Here is a 17,346-nt window from a genome sequence, read left to right as displayed (position 1 = left end):
GGAACATTGGCACCTCCAATTAATTTGCATGAATACAGCTTGCTTTAACACAGCTACAAAGGAATGAGAACTTAAACACAGCACTGGTCTGTACAAACAAACAGCCGAGCCTAGGCACATCCATCACTCTTTGGCACCCGGATGGACGACCGCGGGCGCCGAAGGTTAGCGCATCTGCTCGCTGAGGCTCTGGAGATGCCATCTATGGATTGGATCAATCAAATCCCAGCTTGTCGTCCATCAATCATCCCTGAGCTTTTACCCCGTATCGAGCGCTAGGAGGATTGAGTTTCAATGGAGCTTTCACTTTGCCTTGAGGGGCCGATCGGGTATCAACTTGGCCTGTCTCAAATCAAGCTCAAGCATTGGAAAATGTCCCCGCCAACCCCGCCGAGGGGCCACCAGTGAACAATGGAGCAAATCCTCGCCCAGCTCTTGTACGAAGGATTTTACGCACATACGGCCGTGTAACTCCCTGATATGACAACAAGGAACAGGTTTTCATAATGTAACGCCATCAACTCCCACCAACTTTTAACCAATTCCAGGCTCAATTCATGATTTGTCTAGCTACACAAACGGCTAATTTCTTAGTACTCGTAAAATCGCATAGTAGGTCAACACCATCACACAACAAGCGCAACCTCGAGGTACCTCGGCTGCCCCGCCTGGCAAAAGTCGCGGTACCTCCGTGTACTCTTACGTGTGCGACTTATTCACTTCACATGCAATTCCCCCGCCCGCGTCTGCTCTGATTGGGTGGCACGGGCTGAGGTGACTATCGTGCCACTTTGTATCAGAGGTATGACGACTTGTGTGACTCTGGCGTGTTTCTGCTGGTATTCGGCACCTTTAGTACCAAGTAATTCAACTTTTGAACCTGGAATTGATGACATTCTTTATTCGGAGAACTACCTAAGTATCATGCAAAATAAGTTGTCCAATTTGATACAAGTCAATTGATACACAGAAACCCAGTAAATGTACAGTAAGGGAAGGCCGTGTATCAGTTACCCCGCTATACAACTAAATGACAATGCTCTTCTGATGGAGATGAGTTATTGAAGTGAATAGCAAAGGTCATTAGCAGTAAGCAGTTGAAGAAATTCCATTTACGTCAAATAAGCACAAGGCCTGTTACTTTGTGTATCTCAACCTAGACCTACCTATATTAGTATGCGGATCGACCAAAGCCTCACTACCACACAAAACTCCCTTACCCTATAAGCTATGATAACGAGCAAATATTCTCATCACAAACTACATTAAACAAATAAAATACACTTCCTAAGCTCACTCAAGAAAAATGGCAAGGATTGTAAATACAAAATTAGACATTAAACCCATCTCATCAACAACAACTTCAAAGCAGACTATTCAGCCTCGTATCCAACACCAACACCAACACCTTCAACAAACATCACCACTACAAACCTCAACCTCTCTCTCTCCATCACACTTCCGCTCTCTCACAGCCCTCTGTACATCCTCTACCCTCCAATCAAACATCCCGATAGCTCCCCTCGCTCCTCCCCCGCCCCCCATCCACCCTCCTCTCCAACCTCCCCATCCTCTCATGCTGCCTCTCCACCAACCTCACCAGCGTCTCAATCATACTCCCCTGCTTAACCACAACCTCCCTCAAACTCCGATTCGCCCCATCCGTGCACACAAGAGTCGATCTCTCCTGAAAAGAAGACGCCTGCGTAACAACCCCAGTAACCTCATCCTCCTCGCTCTCACCATCGTCGCCATTTGGTGCTTCTTCCGGCTCAACGCCCTGCTCCCGCTCAAACCTCCTCGCTCGATCCTCACACGTCTCCCCTTCTCCCGTGAATATACTCTCCCCTCGAGGACACTTCTCTTGCTCTCCCCTTTCCCTCCTCGCCGTCTTCACCTCTCGACTCGAAGAAGAAGATGTACTCCCCCGACTCGCCTTATCCGCCTTCTTCTTCAAACACCACAAACACCACAAACACCCACAATCCCTCTCCACATTCTCGCCATCAACCTCCATCGTCGGAATCTTCATCATAGCAGGCGCCCTCATCCGATTCGTCCTCAAAACCTCATCCACATCCCTCGGCACAACCCCCGGCGGCGCATCCTCCCCAGCCCTCTTCTCGTACCTCCAGTTCTGCCTCGCACACTGCGACGCCCCAAACATGACCCTCAAGATGACGAAATGGCCCCAGCTCGGCGCGTTGCACCGCATGTGCTCCGCCAGCGGATGGTCCAGCATCGAGTTTTCTCTTTCCGTGACGAGGGCCCTGGGAACCCACTCGACAAAGTCGCGACGCTCGCTTTCTGACCATGACTGCGACTCAGTCTTCCATAGGGTTGTAAGACGATTGTAAATGTGCCAGTCGACAATGTTGTACCCGCTGTAGGGAGGAATAACCGTCATTCTTCTCGCCGAGTTCATCGAGTTTACCGCTCTGGATCTGGCTCGAGATGGCGTCGTCGAGGAGCGGTTCGACGTGCTTCGGCTACGGCGACTGTGCCAGCGACGCCGACGCCGCAGTAGTACAGCTTTTCCTTCTGCATCCATTGATTTCCTATCGATGTTGTCTCTGTTACTCTTTAGCCAAAATCCACAAAGCACGGCTACGATAGAGTTAGCCATCCGGATATCGCCCTTCACGATACTAGGGTGCTCCATGACTAACCTCGTTAGCAAACTATGTTTCTGCCAAGACTAAGAAAGCTGATAGATCGTAAGAAAAGTTTCAAGCCTCAAAAAGAGAATCGTCTAGAACATCGTTTAGCAGCACCAAGAATAAAGAACAAGCCTTGCACCCCTGGCATTACAATAGGCAGACAAGGTAAAAGAAGTTGACGAACTAAGGATTGAAAAATCACGATTGATGCAATTTTGACAGTGCTCGGTCCCACATTGAAGCGAACGGTTTGAAGAAAAATCGAGCCCAGAGAAAAGTCACTCGTGGAGGCCAAGTGCAAACAGCCGTACTTTTGCGTGGCCATTTGCATATCGGCCATGTACCCCTACTGTTTGCTGTTTGTATGCGCATCTCTCGGTTCAAGAGTAAACGTCATCATCCCTTCCAAACTCTGTATTAATACTATACCAATAATTGTATCTCTATGCTACACAAGAAGAATCATAAAGCAAAAAGTAATGAGGGATGAGGGGGGGAGAGAAAAAGAGTTTAGCGAGCACCGTTGTGAGCAACCAAGTTGGGGGTATCGCTCGTGAGTTCCTTCGCTTTGCCCTGGACGCCCAGTTCCAGGATTCTGTCTCTCAACTCCTTTGCATTTTTCGTGTTTTCCAAGGCAGCCAGATACAAGGCAAGTCCGGCAACGTGAGGGGCCGACATTGAAGTGCCACTCATGGTGTTGGTCGCATTCTCAGTACCAATATAGGCGGACTCTATGTGGTAACCAGGGGCTTGGATGTTGACTTCGGGGCCGAAATTGGAAAAAATAGTCTGTGTCCATTCGCTGTTGATGGCACCCACAGCCAAGGCTTCTGCTGCTGATACAGGAGACATTTTTCGGGCCTCCATTCCTGCGTTTCCAGCTGCAACGACGCTGAGAATTCCCATTTCAAAGGCAGCATCAACGGCACGATTGAATGCGATAGAAAAGGGACTTGCTGTCTCAGTGTCAGTTGATTCCGTCCATGTCCATTCTCATCAGCGTCACTCACCAATAGACAGGTTGATGACGGAACGGTTTTGGCGGCCTTTGAGGACAATGTCTTGGACCGCCCATTGAAAACCGTCAAGTACGTCCGAGATGATGCCAACGCCGTCGGGGAGCACTTTGACACCGATAATTTCCGCTTGCTTGGCCACGCCAAAGGTCTTGCCCGCAATGATTCCGGCAACATGAGTCCCATGTCCCTCGACGTCCGACAAGTCGCTGGGATCTACGCTATACCTAACCGAAGCCCGCCCACCGAATTCGTCGTGCTTGGTGAAGACGCCGGAGTCAACCACGTATGCAAACGTGCCGTTGCCCGCGCTCTTGTCGTAGCGGTATGACTTGCCACCGGGCTTCTTGCTAGACAAGGCCGCAAGGCCCCAGGGGGCATGACGCTGCGTCACAAGCTTCCCCTGTATAGTACAGAACTCGTCTCGCTCGATTTCTGCTACCTGAAGACACCCGTGCGTTAGAATAGACAGATTCATCAGCATGAGTGGCTATACTCACATCTGCATCTTTCCAGAGCAAGGCGATAGTGTCTTTATCGAAGACTCCAGAATAACCCCGGTAGTCACCAATGGCAAATGTCTTTCCGACTCCAGAGGGTCTGTTCTGCTCATCGTTCAAGGAGTTGTGGTGGTAGGTGTCATTTATTTTGGCGAGGTGTATTGCGAAGGCAGAGGGCGAAATGTTCTTGTGGAGAGTCACAATGTACCAATCCTCGTCCGCAAGGCCGTCTACATCCAGAACCGAGCCTTGTCTGGTGGTTTTCAAAGGGAGGGCTGTGACGTATGGCGTGACAGTGAACAAGAAGAGTGCAAGAGTCCTGAACCAGGCCATCTTTGCCGTTGTAACAGAACAGATGTAACCGGTGATGAATCTGATGAAAAGTAAATTATATCAGAAAAGAGTGATGATCCAAAAGCCGTATGTTCAGAGAGCTGATGTTGATGGAGAGTGTAAAGAGTCTCAAGTTGGCAACACAGCCGAGATATAAATATAGAGCATCTAAGCGCCTGCCTCGCTTCGTAGTTGCTTGCTTGCTTCCTTCTATGAGGCCATGCACCTGCAATTTGCTCCTTCTCTTCGCCTGCTACAACCTTGCTAGCGAACATCAGGCCTTTCATCTGCTACTGAAAGCATCAACAGAGTTTAAGCATATCACCACTTTAGTAAATTTGAGCCTATTGAACCAATCATGTTTCAATGCCAGTATAGGAAGAGTCAATGCAATATTCTCATGCCTTCATAGAAGGGAAGAGGTATTAATGAGAGAATCGAACAAAGAGAGGTATGTGAATGTAGTCTTGTATATTGTAGTAGTATCGATATACCTAATGACTGGTGTATAAAAAAGACAAACGACAAGAAAAGAAAAAGACAAGCTGTCTATGGTTCCCATATCTTAAATCCCAACCGCTGCTTCTACCCAATGTAATGCATCTTCGCACCATTTCTTTCCGGTTAGATAGCCCAGGTATCATGCTCCAAAAGACAAAAGAAAAATAAACAAAGAAATAACCCCGTTCCATGCAGATAATACTATGTACAAGAATCTGCCTGCCGATCCTCATTGATGCTGACGGTCAACAGATTCCATAGGCCCAGCTCAGGCACGATAGGTTATGCCATAACACCGTTGGCCTCGAGCTTGCCCAATTCCACTCCCTTTGGCGTAGCAGCCACCTCGGGCTTCCTGATTGGCAGAGCAGGGAGGGCTTCGACCTCTTTGCGAGTGATGTTGAGCTTGTCCTGCGACAGTCCCATTGACTTGAAGAACGAGACGGCCTCCTTCCACTCCTGCTGCTTTCGATCGCCGGACCACTTGAGCTCTTCACCCATGACGTCGATAACACGGGGCAGTGCGCGCAGTGCGTTCTCAACGTCGAGGAAGGCAAGGCGGGTTCGGCGGGAGATGAGATCGGCAGCAGTGCAGGCAGCTTCAGACCTAACACCATGGCGGATTTCGGCTTCGATAAAGGGAAGCGTGGGGATCAGGCGAGTGGCGGCAGAGTTGGAAGCTGATAGAACGGCCCAAGCGCGGTCGCCATAGTTGTGGGCCAGGTGGTGGGCAACATCGGCATCGACGTGGTGAGCCTCCATGAGCTGAGAGGCGAGAGACGTAGAGTAGCCATGGGCTCCGATGAGCGGAACATCCTTGGTGATGCAGCGGCCGGTGGTCTGCACACCAGGGAGACCGGCACCGCTGATATCAGGGAGGGCAACGGCAGCTGGAGCAAGGCTAAATGTCTTGACAGCCTCGTCGACTGCGTCCTCGGCCATCTGGCGGTACGTGGTCCATTTACCACCAGCGCAGGTCAGAAGACCGGACGGCGAAACGGTGACGAGATGGCTTCGTACGAGGGATTCGGTGTTCTTGGCTTTGGGGTCTCGAACAAGAGGTCGGATGCCTATATATACTTATTAGTCAAGGTCTTTATACGACCACAGCAGGGGGAGGGGTGTGATGCTTACCAGACCAAGTTGCCAGAATATCAGATTGGCCAAGCTTCGCTTCGGGCCGCAGAAGCTTGTTAACTTCCGTAAGGATGAAGTCCACGTCTTCCTTCTGCGCTACCGGCTCCTTTTCGATTTCGCAAGCATTGTCTGTGGTTCCGGCGACAGTGTATCCCTGCCAGGGCAGCACAAACACGACTCGTCCGTCGGAAGTTGCCGCCTCGAGCATGCCCATGCCGTTCGGGCACACACTGCCGGGAAGCATAACGTGGGCACCGGAAGCGGGAGCTACAAGAGTCATGCGCGATGGGTCGTCCATGCGCTCGACAGCGTCGGTAAAAGGTCCGGTGGCGTTAATGACACCCTTGGCGCGCACGGTAAACTCTTTGTCGCCGTTGCCCAAAACATCTCGGAGGGTCGCGCCGCGGATTCTTCCGTTCTGGTCCTTGTCCAAGCCGGTGACCTCGACGTGGTTCAGGACGGTGGCGCCGTAAAGCTGAGCAGTAAGCGCAAGAGAAACGTTCATTCGGGAGTCGTTGTGCTGGCCATCATAGTAAATCAGCGCGCCAACCATGTCGTCTGAGCGCAGCAGAGGGAAGTTGGCGAGAGCCTTGCTTTTGCTCATAAAGTAAGAGCCCTCGATGCCCTGTGAGCCGGCCAGCAAGTCGTAGGCCTTTGTGCCAATCCACATGTAGGGGGCCTGGAACCAGTTCTTGAGGGGCAGCAGAATGGGAAGAGAGTTGGAAAGGTGAGGCGAGATTTTGAGGAACGTCTTGCGCTCGTGCAGCGCCTCCATCACCAGCTGCAGCTGGGAGTAGTCCAGGTTCATGACGGCCTTTTCGAGATAGCGCACGCCGCCGTGGACCAGCTTTGTGCTTTTGGAGCTGGTGCCCGCGGAGAAGTCATCGCGATCCACGATGGCCACTTTGAGGCCTCGAGTGACGGCGTCGAGCGCAATGCCGGCACCGGTCGCGCCAGCTCCGATAATGAGGAGATCGTACTCTTCAAGATTCTCGTTTGCTTTGCTGTGTCGCTTCAGCTCAGCCAGCTGCTCCATCCGGGAAGAAATGGCGGGGAAAGCTGGCGGAATGATGCGGCCATTGCTGTCTCGCTTGACTTCCGCGATCGGCTTGTGTGTAGCGTGAGATATCCTGGTGCGAGAGTAGACAACAGCGCTTCCAGCCGTGGCGACGACGCCGAGGCCCAGCAGAGGCCGTCGAAGGCTTGAGAAGCCTCGAGCCATGGTGAAGTTCGTAAGCGGTTGTTAGGAGGAGGGGCACAAGAGAATGCTGATGGGCAGGGATTCCTCCAATGGCAGGGCTTGTGTGAAGTAAAGTGATTGATGAGGCTTTAGGTAGGAGATTTGTCGTGGGGGCGAGCGCCTCTTAAAGGACAGGAGAAGAGCGAGGGGTCCAGGTAGGATCTGCAAGACAGAGGAGCACGGGAAAAAGGAAGATTTGCACGGGAAGCCACAAGTGGAATAAAAAGGCGAAAGACAGCCCAAAAATTTAATCAGAAGATAGGTTTTGCGTCAGATGAGGTGACTTCAATAGTCAACTGAGACTGAGCTCGGTGGACGATGTCCGACCGACGTGGGTCAAACGAGATTCCGCTCGATATGACGATCAGGTTGGGGGGCCTTGGCGGCACTGATTCGTGGAACCAAAGGGGCGAGTGAGGAGCAAAGAGCAAAAGGGTGGGAAGAGGGAAAAGGCAAGGCTGTTGACCAAAGATCAATGTTTATTGAACCTTGTGGCTTGTCTAGTTTTTCTGCACAACCGGCCTCGCAATTCTCCACGTGGTGGCTTGTGTGTTTTGAACGCTGCGAACCAGGGGCTTGTCGTCGAAGCTCTTATGATTTCCCTTTTCAAACCTCTTCTTCTGGAGCCTTTGCCGTCATGGTAACCTCAGCCGCCATATCCAGTGATGTCACGCTGGGAAAGGACTCCCGAAGCAGAGCCTGAACCCTCACTTTGGCTCTGCGATCCCGGTACAGCCGGTTCGGATGGGGTCTGGGCCGGATTCCCTGAAAGGTTCGAATTGCCTCCTCCAGACCAATCACGCCGCAGGCCGTCCTCCGGGATACGGACTTGCGCGGGTCCTCTTCTCCAAACAAATGCTCGGAGTGGGCCTGAAGTCTAGATTTGGGGGCAACTCGGGGTTCGAGCGAACCGAAGATGACAAGCCACGCGTCGAAGCTAGGCATGTGAATGGATGGAGATGAGGAGCGGCTCGGCTGTGGCTGGCGACAAGGGCCTCGATGTCTGAGGGGTTCGGGAAACTTTCGGTAGAGAATCCCCGAGCTGGACACTCTTGAAGCTGTCACGATCACGAATGCAGAAAAGTCGCGATAATACTCTCATTCGATTGGACTCGCCATTGGCGGAATGCAAACATTCCGTCTCATGATCCTGATAGTCGCTTTTAACCCACCAACTGCTGAGACGCATTCTTGGCGATTGAAGCAATTGCTTTGCGATAAGCTAAAAGGCAGAGACAATCTCGTCGAAAAAAATTGGGTTACGTTGCCTCAGTCAGTGCTCTGATCACATGCCATTTGGGTCTCTCGGCCCCCGCAGCCACAGCCAGCCACAGCGACAGGGGTACTTCTCCAGCCACAGTTTGTCAGCCAGCCACAATATGCACGCCGGATAAGTTTCCCTCGACATTAGCCAGGGCCTTTTTATCCGCCAAACATCCAAACCAAGCCAAGCCAAAACGGACACTCTTTCAGCTCTGCTTTATACGATACGAATCCAGCTGCACTTATCTGATGACTTTGACGAAATCAATTACTATTCAGCTCTCCAGGATGCCAATCACGAGCATGCAAAATCTCTCATTCTCGGCTCTCAAGCCGCCGCACCATCATCGCACATCATCTTGAAGACGAAAGGATCAAATCTCTTCAACATCGGCCTCGCCAGTCACCAATTACTAAAACCGTTCCGCCTAATCCCGTCAACCTCACGCCGGGTTTTACACGGGAGTGGCAAACCGTTTCGTTCAACCTCACGTTTTCTCAGTCTGGATGCCCCCCCAGTCCCCTTCCATCCGGGCACGGACTCGGGGCGTGTGCATACTTCGATGCCGCGTATCACGCAGAGGCGAAAAAAAAAAGAGACAGGAATCCTACCTGCCTTCCCGCACCAGCTCCACACAGAGAAGCACGAGGCCAGGTGACCATGTCTGCAGCCTCTCTTGTCTTTGTTGTATCATCCCCTTGCTCCCCGGGTCCCCCATGCCATGCTCGGGGAAGCCCGTGCAGCCCTTTTTTTCTCTTATGATCTTATGGGCGGGCGGTGGATCTCACACCGCAAGGGTTCAAGGAGACAACAAAAGATAAAAAAGGGCTTGGCAAAATGGCTGGAAGATATCGCTTAGAGACGCTTGGACCGGTAGCTGCCGGGGGACAGTCCTGTCAGAATCTCGCGATGGTGGCAATGAGCCTCATCGGTGTGCGGGCATGCTGTAAGGCGGCGGTGATGAAGACAATCTGCGCTCTAGTAGTGCTGGAGTGTTCGGGTTGCTGCCGGTTGGTTGAAGTGGTGATACGCAGAGATTGAAGGAGAGTTCCTGCAGATATTGGAGCTACGCTGTTCTCATTCAATCTCTCATATGTCATGAGCTGCAGTAGTTCTGCCTCTTGAACTTGTAGGGTAACAGTCAAAGTACTGTAGCGTTCCAGTCTGCCCATCTCCATCCAGCACCTCAGATTCATCGGGTCTATCACGAAAATCTCCGACGACGACCCTTTATCACATTTCATCACATCTCATCTCGCCATCTCTACCGCCTCGCGTTGTCGTTTTCCAACAGGCCGGTCCAGCTGTACGATGAACCCCCGTTTTCAGGGTCCCATCATACACGTATCCTTGCACCGCTGTTTCCCCCATCTCAGGACATTCGGCAAATAGTCTTTCACAAAGGCGTGTTGATGCCCAATGTCCAGTGGTGCTCCTTTTCAGGGTGAATCATTATACTATTATCGCTCGCTAAATTATCAACTATACTTGTACAACCAACCATACTCCGTGTTTTCATAACACATACATCCGAACCCATGAACCTGTTCATCAAGCACACACATCATGCTTTTTTCTCCCTTTCTTTTTGTTTGGTACAATTGGCCCACATCGCTTTCATTACCCCCGAGTTTTACCACATACCCTTTTTCTGTAATCTTTTCCGAGACCATCTCGTTCTGTTTTTCATTACGTGTCCGGCATTGATAAGCAGCAGTCCTTAGACCTTGTTTTCAATGGCTGCCGGGTGGGTGTTGGACCACACGCTCTTGCGGGGTCGCATCAGGCGTTGAAGGCCCAGCATCGGAGTGTTGATGGGGCTGTTTCCGGTAAAGATGAAGACGTCGTACAAGAATCCGCCAAAGGCGCAGCCGCAGAATGGGGCAACCATGGGAATCTGCAGTGCATGGTTAGCAACAACGAATCATGCATCATCACCGTCAAAAAAGGGGGCCCAGGGGAAACAAAAGAAGAAAAAAAGAGGGATGCGGCATACCCAGAAATAGTAACCGCCTGCGGACCACACTTCATGGCCATATCCAATCATGAACGACACCAATCGGGGGCCAAAGTCACGAGCCAGGTTGATGGCATAACCAGTCTCCCAGCCGAAGCAAGCACCAATGCCAAAGATGAGGAAGAAGAGGCAAAGCGGCATCAGGTTTCCGGCTCCAATGTTGTTGGGATCGGCCAGGGCGAAGATGCAGAACATGAGGATGCTGCTGGCGATGAACTCGGAGAAAAACATGCCCGTCCGAGTCATGAATGCAGCCGGATACGTGCAAAAGACGCCCGCGGTGGCGGTAGGGCCGGTCACGGTTCGGATGCCAGCACCGCCCTCAAAGGCATCGAAGGCTGACTTGTAGTTGGCGTACACAATGGCGGCGCCCGTCATGGCTCCCAGGAGCTGAGCAAGGGCATAGACGGGGAGCTTTCGCCAAGGGTGGCCGCGGTACAGACAGTTAGCAAAGGTCACCGCTGGGTTGAGGTGACCGCCGGATTTGCCGCCGACATAGACGCCAAGCATGACAGCGATTCTGTTTGCTTGTTAGTGATCAAGCTCTCACCAAGGTTTACCGCAATACGCAGTACGACTTACCCCCAGCCCCAGGAGATGCTCTGATAGTCACCCTTGGTACCACCGCTCAAGACGACCTGTGCAACGACGCCGTCACCAAAGAGGATCAAGGTCATTGTTCCCAAGAATTCTGAAAAGAAATCCTGGCAGTAGCTGCGAATCTTGCTCCAGGCCAACTGCTCTTCCTCTAGAGGAGGCGACAGCAACTCCATTCTTGGGGCATCGTCGAGGCTGGATTGGCCCATGTTGGGGTTGCGTAGAGGAAGAGGAGCGGCTTTGTCAATGGAGAATTCAGATGTTTCTTCAGAATGTGACATTTGGAAGCTATACTTCGAATGTATGTGTGTGTTGAGAATTGGCAGAAAGAATTGGGGTAGTGTTTCAAAAGAAGGAGGGTGGGAGGTGTTGTCAAATTATAGTTTTTTAACCCCCTTGGGTTACAGGCTTGCCAGGCTCGCGATACTACTATCAACTTCACACCCGCGGTTAGGAATCCGAAGAGCTATTACGTCTCTCCTCGTGGGGCCTTACCACACGCCCTATAACAATTGAGGCTGGCTGGGGATGGGAACAGCAGAAAAAAGATCGGGTAAGTCGGTGGTGCAGACGCAAACGAGATGAGGGGGTGGCCGAAGATGACAAGATTCCCACAAGCTGACGGACGGTAAGAGATTGGAAACAGATCTGGTCAAGCAAGGGCTTTTCCCAGTGTGTGGATCTGGAGAAATCGAGAACACGTTCTTCCCCGCCTCAAATACGGGGATGAGATGGGAAGCTTCAAGGACTAGGAACAGACGGGAAATGAATCAAAGCGCTAGGAATCCAATAACTCGGGCTCAGGTGATGCCAAGGTTGCGAATAACGTTGGCCGGACGGGTGAGGGGAAGATGAAATCGAATGATGGGTTTACCGAACAACGACCTGGGGCTCGGGTTTTTTGATGCGCAAAGCCGGGGTTTATCATGCTTCAACACACGCGCACACTCGGAGGCTTACACCGAATCAGGTCACCCTCATTGTCGCCATTGCTACTACTGCTGCACTCCATTACTACTAGCACGAGCAGTAGTAAAAAAGGACGGAAGACTGGCGGGCAAGACGGGTGTGACCGAGGTTCTACGAGTAATCTGGGATGGAGTGTCTTTGCCTGCGGAGGAGGGGAGGGGATGGCATCGCATTTCATACCCCCCCTCCCTGTCCAGATGGGACATGCCATATTGACGGGCTAGGGCTTTGTGAGACTCTCGTGGGATTTTGGGGACCGCCGGCGTGTCCTGACTACCTGGCTATCCACGCGCCGGACCAGGCCGGATGCAAAATTCTTCTTAGCGCGCAAAGAGCGGAGTGAGACAGCAGCAGCGCATCTGCTGTCAAGAAAGGAGAATCCGGCGGTGGGAGAAGAGAAGAAAAGGAGAAGAAGAAAAAAGACGAAGAAAGAAAACGGACACGAGTTCATACTTGAGGAGCTCCCGTTGGACAAAGCACGACGACGCACAATGATGGAACCCTCACAAACAACGGACAGATCAGCACAACCAACATTAAGCTTCTGGGGCCCTGTACATACCTGTACATACATGAAGCCGGCCCTAGCCATGCTTGATGCATGGATGGAGCGGCGTGCATATCCCGATTAGACAAGACGGCATGCCTTGTGTGTGCACAAGTGCGAGGATTAGTCTTAGGGCATGGGACTTGGCCTCCATCGTCGCTTCACCGGGGGAGCCGCCGTCTGTCTGGTTCAATTTTTTTTCCCCGACGCAGTACCGTTTACTATTCCATTAGTCAAAAAAAGGTGTGCTGCTTCAGACACGGGCGCTTATCCGAATCCTGGCTGGGATGGTGTGTCTAGGTGTTCTAGGTGTGAGACCTTGCAGGACTGGCCTCAGCCACATTCGGTATTGCAATCCCAAGCTGCAGCCCCCACCCTCGCTATTCTTTCCGATCAAGATCGCGACGATGGTTGGGGTTTCCCGAGCGTAGCGGCTTCTAGCTGCGTTCCAGAGCTTAGGCGAGCAGGACTGAGGCTAGCCATAGGGCTCTTCTGGCGCTGGCGAGGACAGCCGGACAGCCTATGTGGTCGGGCGGCAGAGCCCGAGTTGGCCTCTCGGCGATGTGGGCTTGCAGCGTCTTTATTCGGGCCCCCGGATTCGAGCTCGGGATGCTGATGCCCGAAACGGAGGGTCCATGCGGGAATCACGCGGGGATCCTTGCCGCGATGTGGTTGTGGTTGTTGCTTGAGCGGGAAGAGAGCAAGGCAAGGTGCAGTAAGTAAGTCAGCTTCACGACTGACTAGCTAGCCACATTAGCTGAGCCGAGGCAAGCCCAAGCACAGGCACAAGCACAAGCTTAAGCAAGCATCTGCCCATGGGGAAGCTTGTTAGGCGTACAGTAGTCGTAGGAGCAGTTGGTCCTTGGGAAAAGTCGTAGACGCAATGCGACCCAGACAGTGCAGGCCGTGCCGTTAGCAGCTAGTCATGTAGCATTTTTGCGCCAAATGCTGTGCGTCAACTTGACGTTCCGCGCCTCCACCAGTTCGAGCGAGTTCGGTCTGCCCTCCCAGCTAATTTTGGCGCTCGGTCTCGGCTCCGTATTCTCCAGCCGTTTCTCTTCCCTCGTGACCGTTTTGCGCCTCCACAATCTGGGGATTTGGATTAGACTCTGTGGATGGCGGGGAACTGAGGGGTAGATCCCACGCGGCTGATTAGTGCTGAAGCCAGTGCTAAAGACTGCCTAAAGCAAACTGTCCCCTGGCCTGGGAGCCTCGATTCCCTCCTGGAAAGAATTGTTCCGGGAGGCGAGACTAACACTGAAGCCACTATCGGCTTGCTAGTCCATCTGCTGGGGGACAGCACCAGACATAAAGGCCCCCCTACCAAGCCACACCTTCGTACCACACCACTCATCTCATCTGGCCTTTCTCTTCCATTATTATACCACCTAATTTCCCGTCTCCTCTTGTCCTTTTTGTCTCATCTCATCGGTCGTGATCGCATTGCCAGCTCTGCTCTGTTGTGTCTGTATATTAAGACGTCGTTCCTGCCCTCTCTTCCCCCTTATCCTCACTCTTCTTCTCTTTCTCGCCACCCCAATACTTACCCCTCCTTGGCCTTGTTCGTACAACAGGACCAACATCTTGTGAATGCTCTCATCCTTTTCCAAAAGACTCAAGAGCAAGAGATTCAGAAAGTCCAAAGCCATGATCCGACCCACCTTCGTCGGAGCCATAGACCAGGGCACCACAAGCTCTCGGTTTCTCATCTTCAACCAGAGAGGCGAGGTGGTTGCCACGCATCAATTAGAGTTTGCGCAGCATTATCCTCATCCTGGGTAAGTAAATCTGCATGTACACGTAATGTGAGTCAACAAAAGATGAAGAGAAACTTATCAATTGCGCAGATGGCATGAACATGATCCTGAAGAGCTTGTTTCGTCTGTAGAGACTTGCGTTGATGGTGCTGTTGTTGAGTTTGAGAAGCAGGGTCACAACCGCGAGCAGATTGTTGCCGTTGGTATCACCAATCAGCGTGAGACCACTGTCGTCTGGGACAAGACGACGGGCAAGGCGCTGCACAATGCCATTGTCTGGACCGATGCTCGATCCCAGGAGCTGGTTCGCAAGCTGAAGCATCGTATTGGAGCTAGCGAGCTCATCAGCCGATGTGGTCTCCCTCTATCAACGTATCCCTCCGTTAGCAAGCTGTTGTGGCTCCTTGAGAATGTAACTGAGGTCAAGGAGGCCTATGAGCGTGGAACTCTTGCGTTTGGTACAGTCGACTCTTGGTTGACGTACAAGCTGAACGGTGGAACAGCCCGCAACATCCACGTCACAGATCCTTCCAATGCCTCACGGACCATGTTCATGAACCTCGAGTCGCTTAAATACGACGCTGATCTCATTGATTGGTTCCGCCTTGACCGAAGCAAGATCAACCTTCCAAACATTGTGCCCTCCTCAGACACTGAGGCGTACGGCTCTCTGGCAACCACTTCGCTCAAGGGCACCAAAATCACCGGATGCTTGGGCGACCAGTCTGCCGCATTGGTTGGCCAGAAGGGTTTTACCGCCGGCCTTGCCAAGAACACTTATGGCACCGGTTGTTTCTTGCTGTACAACGTAGGCCCCAAGCCCGTCATTTCGACCCATGGTCTCCTGACCACTGTTGCCTTTGATTTTGGCGAGGGTAAGAGAATGTATGCCCTTGAGGGTAGTATTGCCGTCGCTGGATCCAGTGTCAAATTTTTGGTTGACAACTTCGGCTTCATCGAGTCGTCATCCAAGCTTAGTGCTCTTGCCGAAGAGGTCGAGGACAATGGAGGCTGCACCTTTGTCACTGCTTTCAGCGGTCTCTTTGCCCCTTACTGGATCGACGATGCCCGAGGAACCATCTTCGGCATCACTGCCTACACCCAGCGTGGCCACATTGCTCGCGCCACGCTCGAGGCCACATGCTTTCAGACACAAGCCATCCTCCGAGCCATGGAGAAGGACAGCGGAAAGCCGCTCACTGAACTCCTCGTCGATGGTGGCATGTGCAACTCAGATCTGATCATGCAGGTACGTATGCAGCAGGAGAAGAGAGAACACTCGAGTACATATAACTGACAATTTTCAATCATAGACTCAATCTGATTTCACTGGCATTAAGGTCAACAGACCAGGAATGCGAGAAACCACGGCGCTGGGTGCCGCCATCGCGGCTGGGTTGGCAGTGGGTGTTTGGAACAGCTTCGAGGACCTTGAGAACGTAAACAACGAGGGTCGCACCTTTTTCAAGCCTCAGATCTCAGAGCAGGAGGCGAGCAAGAAGTTTGCTCGATGGGAGAAGGCGGTTCAGATGAGCAGGGGCTGGTTGAACGACGAGTAATGAAGTACTTTGCGAGAAGGAAAGCATGTAATGAAATCTTGTTAGTCTAGCAATAATTAATACCACGAGCGATTTGCTGTCATTTTCTATGCATTGAGCGTGCGGACTCTTATCGGCCGAGAGGTACTGACTGGGCAAGTGGTGTGAGCAAGCACGCACGCATGCATATCTGTACCTACATGCCCCTATCACGATCATGACATGTATCGTACATTGCATTGCACCTTGAAAGGTCCGAAAGCTGAAGGCTGGTTGCAGTGACATGGGATGACACCCATGTCACCCATGTCACAGCCTTCAATCTGACGTCTGACTGCAAGCGCCGTGGCTTGGAATATTGCCAATTATCGCAACCTCGCGTGGCTTGCACGTGTGAGAGTTAGAGTTGGCCGAGACCATGAAGCTAGATCTATGGATGCATGCACGGCCGGACGCTCACCGAGGCGTGTCTCGGACCCCTGACACCTCGGTCGAGATCCCACTTCATAAGGCTTCGGGGTCGATTTACCGGCCTCGTTGATCAGCACATGCAGCATGCAGTGGCTCGGTTTTCCAAGACCGAGTGTGGAGATGCGAGCGGATCGTCAAGAAGGATCACTGATATGGAGCCTTGGGAGCTCCGTTTTGCTGGGCTTTGCATAACGGAAGCAGTGGGCGCTAATTCCGTACCAATTGGTCACGCTGAAGGAGGGTTTTTCGTTGCCCACCAAGTAATATCGGATGATCATTTTCCTTGACGGGAGTAGAGTGTGTGTTTAGAGGCCGTTTGACACTCGGCCGCTAGCGAATGGAACGATTGGGGCCGCTGGGAGAAACTCTGTTGCTCCGCATTCTTCTAGATGATGGTGATGGCTTCATTGGAGTACGTGTAAACGAGTATAGACGCGGCGTCGGCAGCGTACAATATGCCCGTCGATAATTCTCCCCGAAGCGGGCGGGGGGTGAAGATTTTCAATTGACTAGGCCTCGATTCTTCATAGGGCATTTTCCCATGTTCCTAGTTTCCGAGGTGCTCCAACGGAGGAGTGATACGAGAACGGCTAGCGAAGCCCTCATGGTGGTAGCCCTCACACGCGTCCCGCCGACAAGGGCTTTTAACGCCGCCAGCGCTAGGCGCAAATAAGATCTTGGGAACTGAGGGCATCCCCGGAAACGACCCCGAAGCACGCAGCAGGGTTGGAGAACGTGCGGAGGCAACGAGCGAGAGGGTGTGTGCAATAGTGCTTCCAAGAGTTCTGGACGGTGGCTC

The 17,346-nt window shown here is 52.3% G+C and overlaps 5 protein-coding genes across 5 annotated transcripts; 1 reads left to right on the top strand and 4 right to left on the bottom strand.

Moving 5' to 3' along the window:
- Positions 1-3,170: 3,170 nt before the first annotated feature.
- On the bottom strand, positions 3,171-4,509 carry T069G_09336 (subtilase family domain-containing protein; the record flags this gene model as incomplete). The annotated part of the gene is made up of 3 exons (XM_056176546.1): positions 3,171-3,616; positions 3,671-4,118; positions 4,177-4,509. 3 exons carry the CDS (start codon positions 4,507-4,509, stop codon positions 3,171-3,173), a joined length of 1,227 nt encoding a protein of 408 aa, XP_056025024.1.
- A 783-nt stretch (positions 4,510-5,292) lies between these two features.
- T069G_09335 (FAD dependent oxidoreductase domain-containing protein) lies at positions 5,293-7,369 on the bottom strand (the record flags this gene model as incomplete). The annotated part of the gene is made up of 2 exons (XM_056176545.1): positions 5,293-6,080; positions 6,145-7,369. 2 exons carry the CDS (start codon positions 7,367-7,369, stop codon positions 5,293-5,295), a joined length of 2,013 nt encoding a protein of 670 aa, XP_056025023.1.
- A 624-nt stretch (positions 7,370-7,993) lies between these two features.
- On the bottom strand, positions 7,994-8,332 carry T069G_09334 (uncharacterized protein; the record flags this gene model as incomplete). The annotated part of the gene is made up of 1 exon (XM_056176544.1): positions 7,994-8,332. The coding sequence occupies one exon, from the start codon at positions 8,330-8,332 to the stop codon at positions 7,994-7,996; it is 339 nt and encodes a 112-aa protein (XP_056025022.1).
- A 2,039-nt stretch (positions 8,333-10,371) lies between these two features.
- T069G_09333 (major intrinsic protein domain-containing protein) lies at positions 10,372-11,546 on the bottom strand (the record flags this gene model as incomplete). Its single annotated transcript, XM_056176543.1, has 3 exons — positions 10,372-10,548; positions 10,648-11,188; positions 11,251-11,546. 3 exons carry the CDS (start codon positions 11,544-11,546, stop codon positions 10,372-10,374), a joined length of 1,014 nt encoding a protein of 337 aa, XP_056025021.1.
- A 2,882-nt stretch (positions 11,547-14,428) lies between these two features.
- On the top strand, positions 14,429-16,097 carry T069G_09332 (uncharacterized protein; the record flags this gene model as incomplete). Its single annotated transcript, XM_056176542.1, has 3 exons — positions 14,429-14,559; positions 14,629-15,787; positions 15,852-16,097. 3 exons carry the CDS (start codon positions 14,429-14,431, stop codon positions 16,095-16,097), a joined length of 1,536 nt encoding a protein of 511 aa, XP_056025020.1.
- Positions 16,098-17,346: the final 1,249 nt, after the last annotated feature.

Source organism: Trichoderma breve, chromosome 6 (genome assembly GCF_028502605.1).
Source record: "Trichoderma breve strain T069 chromosome 6, whole genome shotgun sequence".
Classification (NCBI taxonomy): domain Eukaryota; kingdom Fungi; phylum Ascomycota; class Sordariomycetes; order Hypocreales; family Hypocreaceae; genus Trichoderma; species Trichoderma breve.
The sequence above is the reverse complement of the archived record's forward strand: the minus strand, read 5'-3'. Positions and strand labels throughout refer to the sequence as shown.